Below are 12213 nucleotides of genomic sequence, written 5' to 3' on the forward strand. Positions count from 1 at the left end.
GGTGAGCGTGAGGGGCACTGAGTTCTCACAGGACTGAGGGCCTTTTGGGGACAGGGACTGGTGGGGACGGAGCCTGTGGGGATCCAGGGGGCTCTGCTGAGACCACCCTGCTTCCACGAGCTAGTGGTTACGTCACCGTGTGTCTTTGGACAAATCACTTCACTTCCCCCAGTGCTGCTGGGCAGACTCATTCCCCACCGCCCACCCCTCTAATCAGGGGGTGATGCAAGTCTTTCCCCTCTCCGAGCATCAGTTTTCCCATCTGTAAGAAGGAAGAGTGGAACTCAGCGAGCACTCAGGCCTGGTTTAGCCTTGAGGTAAGGACTGAGGTGGGAAACGTGCCGGGGTAAGGCTGAGCAATGGGTATTGTACGTCACCTGTGTAATTAGTGTCCCTCTTTAACCAAAGAGAGGCTCAGAGAGGTTAAGTAACTTGCCCAGAGTCACCCAGCAAGTAAGCCGAGCTGAACTTGAACCCAAGACTATGTGAATCTAAAGCTGGGCTCCCAACCCCTGCTCGCATTGCCTCCAGTCACCAAGAGAGTGGCGCCTGAGTCTGGCTCACGCAGGGAAGGAAACTTGGGCAGAATTCATTATTCCTGATTTTATTCTTAGCTTCTGCAGCATGATTAGCAGTGCACGGGGGTGCTGGGCTCTGGCCCCCTGCCAGCTGACCTAATTCGTGTGTCTGTGTCTGTAACCGCCCTCTCTCCCCGCTCATCCAACCTCTCTTTCTCTCTACACGCTCCCCTGCTGTGTGGCCTTGGCAATGCTTCTTAACCTCTCTGGGCATTAGTAGCCTTGTCTGTAGCGTGGGTGTAATCATCCTGATTCTGTTTTCCACCATGAGGATGGTAAGGCTTAAAGGACATAAAATCTTCGGGAAGGATAACAGAAAGATTAGCATATAATTAACAATAATTGCAGCTGTGTTGATTTATTCAGCTCTGCGTGTTGTGTCCTGTGCTCAGTCCGTTACCTGTATGATACTATTTGATGCTCATAGCAACTGTAGGAGCTACACACTATTATCAGCGCCCCCATTTTACAGATGAGAAAGCTGAGGTGAGAGATTCAGAGACTTGCCTGGTATCCTCCGAGTAGTAAGGGAGGTGCTGATCCATTCTGGCTTAACCTCTATGCTATCCTATTGCTCAGAGAAGGCTCGCGATAGGGACGGGCAGGTGATAGGAGCTGGGCACGAGTGACCCCAGACTTCTCCTGGTCTGGGTAGGAGCCTCCCTGGCTTTCTCCCTGAATGCACACCCTGCACTCGGAGCGAGTGGCTGCAGATGTGCGGAGACATCCCCGAAGTCCACCTGATTTGGGTCCCTCACCCTGCCTAGCTGCTCTAAGATTCTGGAGAGGATTGGGTGGGCGTGAGTCGTGGTGAGGGGCACCCTCTGATCGCCATGGGAGCCTCTGGTGCCTCTTTGGGGGAAGCTGTGGGTCAAGATGGGGTGGCGTCGAGGAAAAATGGCAGGGGTGTGGTAGCCCTGGGAAGGGGGCCATGTCTCTCCCCAGTGCTGTGTGTGTGTGTTTGTACCCACGAGGAAAACATGCATGGTGCATGCGTGTGCGTGTGCGTGTGTGTGTGTGTGTGTGTGTGTGTGTAGGAGACTGAGGGTTGCAGGTGTTAGGGGCCTGCTGGTGGGCATCTGGGAGTGGGGCATAGGATGATGCAGTGGGTCCTCTTCGGAGCACATGGCTGGAGTGGGGTCTGGGAGCACAAGGTGTGTTTGCTGTGCGCTAGGGTGTGGGGACAGTGCCCGGACATTGGTGTGTGTGGAGGGCTGGATGGGGGGGTTCTGGACAGCGGTGGGAGGTTCCGAGCTGAGGCCACACAGGGAGGGAGTGGGGCTGTGGGGCACAGGTGGAGGCTGAGCCGTGGGTTGGGGAGTGCAGACCTTCCCCAGCTGCTCCGGGGGCCTCCGGTTGGGCTCCTGGGATGGGCGGTGGCAGGAAGCAGGAGAGTCAGGGGCTTCCGCGGCGGGCCTGCTGGCTGCTTGCACCTCCCGTCGGTGTGGTGGGTGTGGGACACGCGAGCGAGAGCGGAGGTCATGTACAGCCCGTGAGGTCTGTGGCCCTGCCGTGGGGAATGTGTGCAGGGATGTGTGATTTAGGGAACATGCTTGGGCGTGGGGATGGGTTGGCGTGTGCCCTGGGTGAGGTGGGAGCCACTGTGTGGTTAGATTATGCTGAAGCCTGTGTGGGGTGTGTTGTCTATGAGCTGAGGTGGCACGCAGGTTGGGGCCAGTGAACGTTGCTCAGGATTGTGTGTGCTGGGGTCTGTGTATACCTGCGTGTCTCTGGGGCACAGCGGGGTGTGCGTGCGTGGGGATGCGGCCTGGACTGCCTGCTTGCTGCAGTGTGTGGGGGTGTTAGGCATGTGGATGGGTTTATCAAACTGGGGGGGGGGGTTGTGAGTTTCCCTGGGGGGGGGGCGCAGTGAGGGGCAGGGGCAGGCCACAGGGTCCTGGGGCCTTCAGATTCAGTGCTCCTTTAAGGAATGGCTTGGATAATTATGCTAATTATGCATGGAATTATGCAAATAGAGAGGTCGTTTGGGGGTCGAAGGCGAAGGCTGTTGTCATCATCCTCCTCTGGCACTTTGTGACTTAGGAGGCTTTCCCTGCCCCCATCTCTCCTCTTGGCTCCTCTTGGTCCCCTGGGAGCTGCAACCCCCAGCACCCCTGCAGTGTTCCTGGGAGGCCCCGCTGAGCCCCTGCCCCCCAGCTGGCCCAGGGAGGGGTCAGGCTGGCCCTCAGCTGGCTTTGGGGGGAGGGCTGGGCAAGATGGCATCCTGTACCCCCAGCCCCCCCCCCACAGGTTAAGCTTCCCGGCGGCGGGGGGGGGGGGAGTTCAGGGGTGACTAGGCTGTTGACCATCCCTCCTTCCATCTCATCTGGAGGCCGCTTATTATTCAGAAAGGATGTTCTCTTGGATGCAGGTTTGGAAAATCACTGAGGTGGCCCCTTCCCCAGCTTTGTCTGATGAGCATGAGGCTAAATTAAGATGTGAGAGAGTTCTCTCCCTCTGCCTCCCACTCTCGCCTTCTCTGCTTTCTCTCCCTCAGAGTCCTCCCTGCGCTGCTCCTGCCCCATCCCCCCTGTGCCCCTCTGACCCCTGGCTTCCCTCTGCCCTGCGTCTCTGCCCCCTCCCCCCGCATCCTCTCTGTTCTTCCATGATCTTTCCCTCTCCTGCCCCCACCACATCTCTGTGGGGAGCTGGAGCTCCTGGTCCTTAGCATGGAGGAGATGGTCGCCATGGTAACGGTTGTCATGTCGATGGCTACTGAGCTAGGGATGAATAGTATCTAGGTGAGAGCTACCTGAGTGGAGGCTGTTGGGTTCACAGGAGGCTCCATGCTTGTCTCTGAGCCTCAGAGCTGCACAGTGTGCGCCCCCACCCTGTGCCTGCCCCCCTCCCCGTGCATGCACCTGTTTGTACCCAAAGGCATGCCAACAGAAGATGCCTCTCTCTGGCTGCCTTGAGGTGCCTGTGTATCAGGGTGTGTCTCTGTATGTTCTTTCTCTGTCTCTGGACGTGTCATTTCAAGAGTCTGTGGCTTTGGGGGGGGGTCTTTGCATTCGTGGAGGCCCTGCCGGGAGCTGATCGTTAGGGGCTGTTGTATGGCAGGGGCCACTGAGGAATCATGTGGATTCCCTGTTTTGGCTCCCACATTTACTCCAGTTTGGGGGTCCCCAGGGACCTCAGACTTCTTAGAACCCCTCCTCCCAGCTAGAGGTCTCTCAGCTACTCCCTGGCCTTTCTGGAAGGATGGAAACACCGTGAAGGTGACGTCGCCCACAAATGGGAGTCTGATCACTGGTCCCTGCTCAGTCCCTATCCTGCTGTGTGGCCCTGAGCAGGAATTGCCCATCTCTGGCTCCTGGCTGCTTGCCTGAGAATTGCACAGAACGTCTCCAAGGGACTCCAGCTTGGCTGGTGGTGCAGGGAGCCTTCCCTCTCCCTCGTCTGGGGTCCTGGGATTTGCTCTTCCGGGTAGTGGGGGCAGAGATGGGGGCGGGGGCAAGTTGGATGAGAGCCGCTGTGAGCTCCTGGAATGTCTAAAACCGAGAAAGACCCAGCAATTAGTCACGGGAGCAATTACACTCATTGTTCCGCTCCATGACTCACTGGTAGCAAGTAAATACTGATTAATTCATTACTTGGTGTGTGTGTGTGGGGGGGGCGGGTAACGGGTAGGGTGGAGGGACAGGGGGAATCTCCTGGCTCGCTGCCCTGGCCTTTTGCCCTGGCTGGCCTGCGTAGGGCTGTGGAGCAGGTGGTCGGGGCTGAGGCAGGAAGCCAGGTTTAGGGGCCTCACCCTAGCTGTGTATGAACCCCAGAAGGGGGCCTGTCGGGTGGGTGGGATTGTGAGAGGCTGAGCGCCGCATGCAGCACTGACCCGGGCCCCCCTCCTGCTCACACACCTTTTGTGGTTCCCCACATCGGGCAGACGGTGCGGATGTTTGGACCTTTCCTCAGATCAGCGCTCACCATCTTCTGACGTGTGGTCAGGATGAAAAGTAACCCATTTCCAGGATGAAGTTGTCGGCAGGTCACCGAGAGCCTCCCGTGATGGGGCTTCCCCGGCTGCAGCTCCAGCCTGCCCCTACTCCGTCCCTGCCCCAGGAATTAGTCCCATCTTCCAGCTCAACTGTTCCTTAATAGATACTTCCTGAATACCTACTATGTGCCAGGCAAGGTCCTGCCTCCATCCTTCAAGGTGTAGTTCGGTGGGGTGGGCAGTCACCGAGTGGGGACACATGCAAGCAGCGGTGATAGGTGCGCATTCAGAAGCACAGGATCCTCTGAAAGATCAGAGCAGGGGGGCTTCTCGGCAGAAGTGACAGGGGCCGTCAAGGTCGGCCGGGCAAAAGTTGGAGGGTACGGGGCTGAGAAGGAAGAGTGTTCTGGGTGGAGGGAACAGCATGAGTGACAAGAGAGATCGGATTCCAGGAACAGAGAGCCGCCAGCGGGGCTGGAACCCAGCAAGTGGAAGGGTGCAGAGGGACCCTGGGTGAGAGCCCAGGTTGCACCTCCCCACCTCGGAGCCTGTGCTTACTCCCTTCCCTCTGCTGGAGATGTCTTTCTCTCTCTTCGCTTGTTTCAGCCCCAGGTGCTAGTCCTCCAGATCTGGGCCCCAGGCGTCCATCTCCCTTTGCTTGGGAAAGCTCTCAGGGGCAGGGATTGGCTTGGCCCAGCCTGGAGCCAGGGTCAAAGGTGTGGCAGGGGGGTGGGGCCAAGCCTGCCCCTGGGGGTGAGGGTGCCCTCCTGCCTTGCTTGCCTTTGTGCTGGCTCTCACTGCAGGATTGCCGTGGGGAGGGACAGCCCCAGCTCCAGGAGGAGTCTTAGGCCAGGTGAGCTGGACCCTTGAGAAGCCACTCTTACCCCTTCTGACCCTGTTGAAGTGGAAACAGCCTTCAGGCCCTCAGCTAACTCAGGCATTAAGATGCTTTGTGGGGAGGTGGGCCAACTTCCTGTTTTGGGGAAGACCCAGGGCCAGGGCTTGAGCCTACACTCCCTACTCTCCCTTCACCCCCCGCCCCCAGCCACTCTTACCCAAGGTACTTCCCTCTGAAAGCCCCAAATCTCCCCAAACCCCGTGTCTGTCTGATGGGACTAACTACACAGAGCCTTTGGGATTGCGGGGTCGGAAACTTCGGGTCCCGGGCAGGGTCTGAATCTCATTGCGTCATGTGCTGTCTGGTGACCGGGGGCCGCTGTGTGGGCCTCAGCTCCCTCCTCTGGGGAATGGGGGCCCCGCCTCTGTTCTTGAGGACTGGGTGGGCTCTTGTCTGTGACAGGCACTTTGAGGGTGGGTCTGATGACAGTGGCCACACTGAGGGTCACGCTAACCTGTATGCAACAGGTGCTCGGCACTGCACGCGTGTTAGCCCACTGCGTGCTCACAGCCATGTTACCCCACTGCATGCACACACCCACGTCAGCCCACTGCGTGCTCACAGCCACGTCAGCCCACTGCGTGCGCACACCCACATTAGCCCCACTGCGTGCGCACACCCACATTAGCCCCACTGCGTGCGCACACCCACGTCACCCCACTGCGTGCTCACAGCCACGTCAGCCCACTACGTGCGCACACCCACGTTAGCCCCACTGCGTGCGCACACCCACGTCACCCCACTGCGTGCTCACAGCCACGTCAGCCCACTGCGTGCGCACACCCACGTCAGCCCACTGCGTGCTCACACCCACAGTTAGCCCCACTGCGTGCTCACACCCATGTTAGCCCACTGTGTGCTCACGGCACCCCGAGAAGGCAGGCACTCTTTGCTTATGGGTAATGAGTAAACAGGCAGGGAGAGACTTAGTAATTCACTCTAGGTCACACATGCAGTTAAGTGCTGGAGGCCAGACTCAAAGCCAGCATTCTGGCTCTAAGCCCAGCTCTGGCACCTAGCAGTTCTGATCAGGGCGTGAGGGAGTGGTCTGGTCTGCAGTGGTGGCCATTAGGCAGGAAGATGAGGCTGCTGCCCTGGCCCCCGGGTGGGTGGGAAGTCATAATCAGTCCCGCCCTGGCTCTGTTTGCCCACGTGGTGGCCATACCTGATGCTGTCCCTCATTGCCACTTGGCCCATGAGCGTGTCTGTTGTCCCTCTGGGCCCATCCAGGCTGCTGGCCCCAGGTGCTGAGCTCTGTGCCCGACTCTGCCCTCCCCAGGCTCAGCGCTGGCGCAGCGAGAACTTCGAGAGGCCCGTGGATCTCGAGGGCTCTGGGGATGACGACTCCTTCCCCGATGACGAGCTGGATGACCTCTACTCAGGGTCGGGCTCAGGCTGTAAGTACCTCGCCTCTCCTCTCCCCTGTGTGTGGGCAATCCTGTCTGCCCCCAGGGGCCCACGCAGGCTCGCTTCCACGGTGGGGTGCGGGGAGGGGGAGGTCAGGCAAGGGAGGCTCCTGGACCACGAGCACCGGAAGGGCAGACCACCCTCCTGGGGCTGGAACCAGGGCTTTGAGACCTCAGAGCTCGGGACCCCCTGCTCCCCATGGTTCTGTCTCTGTGAGCCCTGCTCGTGTCTCCCTGCCGACTTCCTGCCCCCGGCAGGGAACACAACACTCCTCGGTAACCCAGGGGACAGTACTGCCCTGACTTCTTGCAGGGACTTAGTAGCCACGTCTGGGTTGAGTGGCATATCCTCAGTGAGATCATTTGGCTGACTCAGCTTGGGTCAGGGGGCCCCCTCCTGTCCAATCAGCGGTAGCCCAGGGCAGGTTCCGGGAGCCATGGAAAGGGGCAGCTGCCTCCACTGTGCCTGGGACAGCCTGGCCCTGGGAAAGGCCAGCAGAGTGGTGCAAAGTGAGGGAGGTGCCCTGAGTTTGAATCCCGGCTTTGCCACCTAACAGCTATACCTCCTTCAGCCACTCCCTCTCTCTGAGGCCCTGTATTCTCACTTGGGAATGATGAGACCAAATATGTCTTCTTAGAGCCTCTGGAAGGCTTCAGCACAAGACGTCAGGGTCTACAACAGAGAAGGAGCTCGAAAAACGGTAGTGAAAAGGGCTGAGTGCTCAGGGCGCCTGGCTGGCTCAGTCAGTAGAGTAGGCGACTCTTGATCCGGGGCTTGTGAGTTTGAGCCCCACATTGGGTCTGTGCTGAGATTGGGCCCAAGGAGGGGACAGGATGGTCTGATGGGACGGTAGGAGATTGCGTGCCACAGCCCTGGCCTCCCATGGTCCCCTGCCTCGAGTCTCCCTGCTTTAGCTTACTCCATGTAAGCCTCTTGCAAGTTAATCTTCGTGAAATCCATCTCTGCTGGGTCATGTCTCTCCTCCTGAACCTTCTTGGCTGCTTGCCACCCCTCCTGTCTCTGCCTGGTCAGGCGCCCCTTCTCTCTCTCCGGCTCTCATCTCCTCCCGGGCCCCTTCCTGTGTCCTGGCTCAGAGGCAGCCAGGCTGCTCCAGCATTCCCCTGTAGGAAGGGCTCCTTCCCCGCCTTGCTGTCTCCCTGTGGCCTGTGACTCTGCGGGGAGCTCTGAATGTGCCTGCCACCACGTGCTCATGGTAGGAGGTACCCAGGTCTGACTTCTCCCAGAATGCCACTCCCCTGCTTGCCCCCAGCCTTTAGCAAGGGCTAAAAACCCTGTGGGGCTTTAGTTGACACTTCCTGGGTTCAACCTGCCAGAAGGTCCAGGCGGTGTGGTCTGGAATAATCACAGAAGACTTCCTGGAAGAGGTGCCCCCCCCAGAAGAAATTTTGGCTAAGCAGAGAGCACTTAGGGAACATCCACCAGCCACCAGCCGACTGGTAACCTTTGGCCAGGCTTTACCTTCCTTCTTTCCCTCATTTTGTCCTGGGAAAATTGTGCAGAGTGAGGGTTGGGAGCCCCCCCATCTTGATGGCCATTCCTTACCTGGGGCCCTCATGCCCCGCATGATCACCCAGCTCCCTAGCTCTCTCCTCTCCCCCGCCCCCTCAGACTTCGAGCAGGAGTCGGGCATTGAGACAGCCATGCGGTTCAGCCCGGATGTAGCCATGGCAGTGGCGACCACACCTGCAGTGCTGCCCACCATGGACATCCAGCCTGTGGGCATCCCGTTGGAAGAGCTCCCCTCTGAGCACCCCACCCCAGAGCCGGCCACCAGCCCCCCCGTGGTGACAGAGGTCCCAGGAGAGCCCAGCCAGAGAGCCACCACCATCTCCACTCCCACGGCTACCACGGCCGCCACGACTGCGGAGGCCCTGACTGTGGCCACGGTGCCTGCCACGGTGGCCACTGCCGCCCCCAGCCTCCCCGCGGCCCCCCCTTCCACGGCCACCCCCTCCGTCACAAGGACCACCGGCGTGCAGAGGCTTCTGCCTCTTCCATTGACCACGGCAGCCACGGCCCGGGCCACCACCCCAGCAGCGCCCTCACCTCCCACCACAGTGGCTGTCTTGGACACAGAGGCCCCAACACCCAGGATGGTCAGCACAGCTACCTCCAGGCCAAGGGCCCTTCCCAGGCCAGCCACCACCCAGGAGGCTGACGTCCCCGAGAAGAGCACCTTGCCCCTGGGGACCACTGCCCCTGGACCCACAGAGGTGGCTCAGGTGAGCAGGTGGGGAGAGGAGGGTGGGTCGGGGCCTGGGTGAGGGACGATGCAGCCAGGCAGGAGGGCCCGAGGACCGGGGCTGGGAGTGAGGCCCGGGCTGAGGACAGAGGTCGGGGCGGCCGGGGGTGGAAGGGAGGCCAGGGTGCTGGGACAAGGTGCGGATGGGGAAGGGAGTGGGTGAAGCGTGGCGGCGGGGGCGGGCCAGGGGCTCGGGAGGTGGGCACCGTGGCGTGGAGTTCTGCCCCTTGCGAGGCTCGGGACCTCGGGAAGTCACTGGTCCTCGCTGGACATCCATTCCCTCGTCTGCGAAGAGGAGGAAATCATAGGAGGTGAACCGTAGTGGGGTGGGAATTGTCCAGTGCCTGAAACAGTGCCTGGCAGCAGTAAGCCAACCGGAAGTTTCCCTACTGCCATTGTTACCCCCGTCGCCATCATTGTGAGTCTGAAGGGGACTGAGAGGGAGGCCGCGGGAGAGGAGAACCCGCAGCTCACGCGTGCGGCCTCCTGCCCGGGCTGGGGGCGGGGCGGGGGAGCATGCCATCCCTCAGCCCGCACCCGCTGCTTGGGGTGGCGCTGCCTCTTCGTCCTGCGACAGAGGCGGCTTGGCTGGCGACGGCGGGTCAGTTGGCTCCAGCGGCCAGGGGCACGCGCGCGCGCGTGTGTGTGTAGGGGTGAGGGGTGGAGGGTTGAAGGGAAGAGGGTGAAGATGTCAGGGAGGCCGGGGATGCATGGGATCAAGGAAATGGGAGAAGCAGCCGGGTCCCTGCTGGGCATGCGGGGCGAGGGGGGCAGGTGGCAGCACTGATTGGGGTACAGAAGCCCCTTGCCGCCTGCCTCACGGATGAGGGCCGTCGGGGCGGAGCTGCTGCAGGTCAGGGCCAGCCCCGGCCGGATGCAGGCCCTGCCCTCAGCTCCCCTGAGCCGCCGGGGCCGCCTGGTGTCTCATGGCTGTCGGCCAGGTGGGAAGGGTATGGAGAGCCCGACGCCAGGCCCAGCATCCAAGCCCTGGGCCCCCATCCACGCGGTGGGAGCTCCCGGGCTGGCCTCCTGGACACACCCCCAGGGGGCGTGATGCTCTGCGGGTGTGCTCTTGGAGTGACCCCCAGGCCGAGGGACTCCCGTCTGCCTCAGGTGCGTGGACGGCGGACCAGGCTGCATCGAGCAGCCCCCAGCCAGCAATCTGGCAGCAGTCTCCCAAGGATGATCACTAAGGCGGCTAGAGAGAGGGCACAGAGGCGGGCTGGGGACAGGACGGGGCCCGGGGAGGAGAGGCAGGGTAGTGTGGTGGTCAAAGACACAGCCTCAGGAGCTGGAGAGATTGGGATTCTGGTCCTGCCTCCACCACTTCCTAGCTGTGTGTCCTTGGCAAGTCGCTTCACCTCTCTCGGCCTCTTACCAGCTCTGTAAGTCAGGGGCAATGATTCCTCCTTCCTGGGGACGTCGTGAGGGTCAAATGCCTGTCATGTGTTTTAGCACCGTGCCTGACACGTAGCAAGTGCTTCCTAAGGGTCAGACCCATTGGGGAAGGGGGGTTAGGTGGGGGGCAAGGGGGACGGGCTGCCCCATGGCAAGAGGTGCACGCAGGCCTGGCCCCTGGGCTCATGCCACCCTCCCCACAGACCCCAACTCCGGAGTCCATCCTGACCACGATCCGGGATGAGCCCGAGGTGCCCGTGAGCGGGGGGCCCAGCGGGGACTTTGAGCTGCCAGAGGAGGAGACCACACAGCCAGACACAGCCAATGAGGTGGTGGCCGTGGGCGGGGCTGCAGCCAAGCCGTCACCTCCACCTGGGACGCTGCCCAAGGGTGCACGCCCAGGCCCCGGCCTCCTGGACAATGCCATCGACTCAGGCAGCTCGGCTGCTCAGCTGCCTCAGAAAAGCATCCTGGAGCGGAAGGAGGTGCTCGTAGGTGAGGCTTGGGGCCCGGGAGGAGCCCGGAGTGAGGCAGCTGATCGGGCCTCAGTTTGACCTCTGGGAACCCAAGAAGAGGTCAGGGCGTGGGTTTCTAGGAGCCTCGTTTCCTAGGAGGGAAAGCTGGGGCCTCAACACCCAGACCTGCCCTCTGGTTCCTCCTCTGACCTTCCCCTGTCCCAGGGTGTGACACTGACACCTGCTTCCCCGGGCCATGCTGGGCAACCCTTCTGGGACCTCAGCCCCTGGACCCTAATCTCTGACCGCATCCTTTGGCTTGACCTGCCCCCAGCCTTGATGCCCTGAGGACCTGCGTTGGCTGCCTCTCCCGAAGAGTCTCTGGACTCGTGGTCCAGACCCTGCTCCCCACTCAGGAGCAGTGTGGCCTCAGGCAGGTCCTTCAGCTCTCCAGCCTCCCTTTTCCTCATCTGTAGAATGGGGATGGTCATTTTGCACTTCACCCGTCCTCACTGCACATCTGCTCATAAGTTAACTCTTTTTTAAGTAAGTGCTAGGCCCTTCCATAGTTGGGATGTGTTGTAGTTTCTCAGGCACAGTTTTTTGCTTTTCTAATGTCTATGAAACGTCGGGGTGTCTTCCGACTGGTGGCATCGTACACTCCCTTAGAGTGTGTGTGGGCTTCTGTGAGTGTGTGTCAGGCACCCAGAAGGGAGCCAGGCCCTGGCGAGGGGCTGTGAAGGACGGCCAGGGCTGGGGGTGTTCGAGTTGACTTCACTCCACCCCCCTGCCTCAGATTCAAGACTCTCAGTCCCCTGCCCAGGCTCTAAGCTTGTCCCGCCCTGTCTTTAGCCCGTGACCTCTGCCTTCTTCTCCCACAGCTGTGATTGTAGGTGGGGTGGTGGGCGCCCTGTTTGCTGCCTTCCTGGTCACGTTACTCATCTACCGCATGAAGAAGAAGGATGAGGGAAGCTACACACTGGAGGAGCCCAAGCAGGCGAGCGTCACGTACCAGAAGCCTGACAAGCAGGAGGAGTTCTACGCCTAGCGGAGCCACAGTGCCTCCCGTAGCTCAGCATCACCCCTCTGCCTAGCCCCTGGCCCGGCCTCGCCAGCCCTGGCCTGGGACTGGGCCTGGAAGGGAGCCTGGCCCCAGTTCATCTCTGCCCGCCCTCCCAAGGTCTGCCCAGACTGCCAGCCTCACACAGACCTTGCCTGAGGACGGGGGCGCTGCCATCTGCCCTCTGCTGTGCCCTTAGGAGCTCATCTCTTATCTCCCC

The 12213-nt window shown here is 60.9% G+C and overlaps 1 protein-coding gene across 1 annotated transcript in view; it reads left to right on the plus strand.

Annotated features, from left to right (window-relative positions):
• The window catches only part of SDC3 (syndecan 3), a 33978-nt gene extending 21771 nt beyond the window's left edge, over nucleotides 1-12207 (plus strand). The window contains exons 2-5 of the mRNA XM_073903600.1: nucleotides 6690-6807; nucleotides 8447-9060; nucleotides 10682-10973; nucleotides 11815-12207. Of these exons, the coding sequence (XP_073759701.1) occupies nucleotides 6690-6807; nucleotides 8447-9060; nucleotides 10682-10973; nucleotides 11815-11981 (1191 nt within the window). The 3' untranslated portion in view covers nucleotides 11982-12207. The remainder of the gene's footprint in view (nucleotides 1-6689; nucleotides 6808-8446; nucleotides 9061-10681; nucleotides 10974-11814) is intronic.
• Nucleotides 12208-12213: the final 6 nt, after the last annotated feature.

This window comes from Callorhinus ursinus, unplaced genomic scaffold, assembly GCF_003265705.2.
Source record: "Callorhinus ursinus isolate GAN/ISIS: 27379988/994484 unplaced genomic scaffold, GSC_fseal_2.0 scaffold18, whole genome shotgun sequence".
Classification (NCBI taxonomy): Eukaryota; Metazoa; Chordata; class Mammalia; order Carnivora; family Otariidae; genus Callorhinus; species Callorhinus ursinus.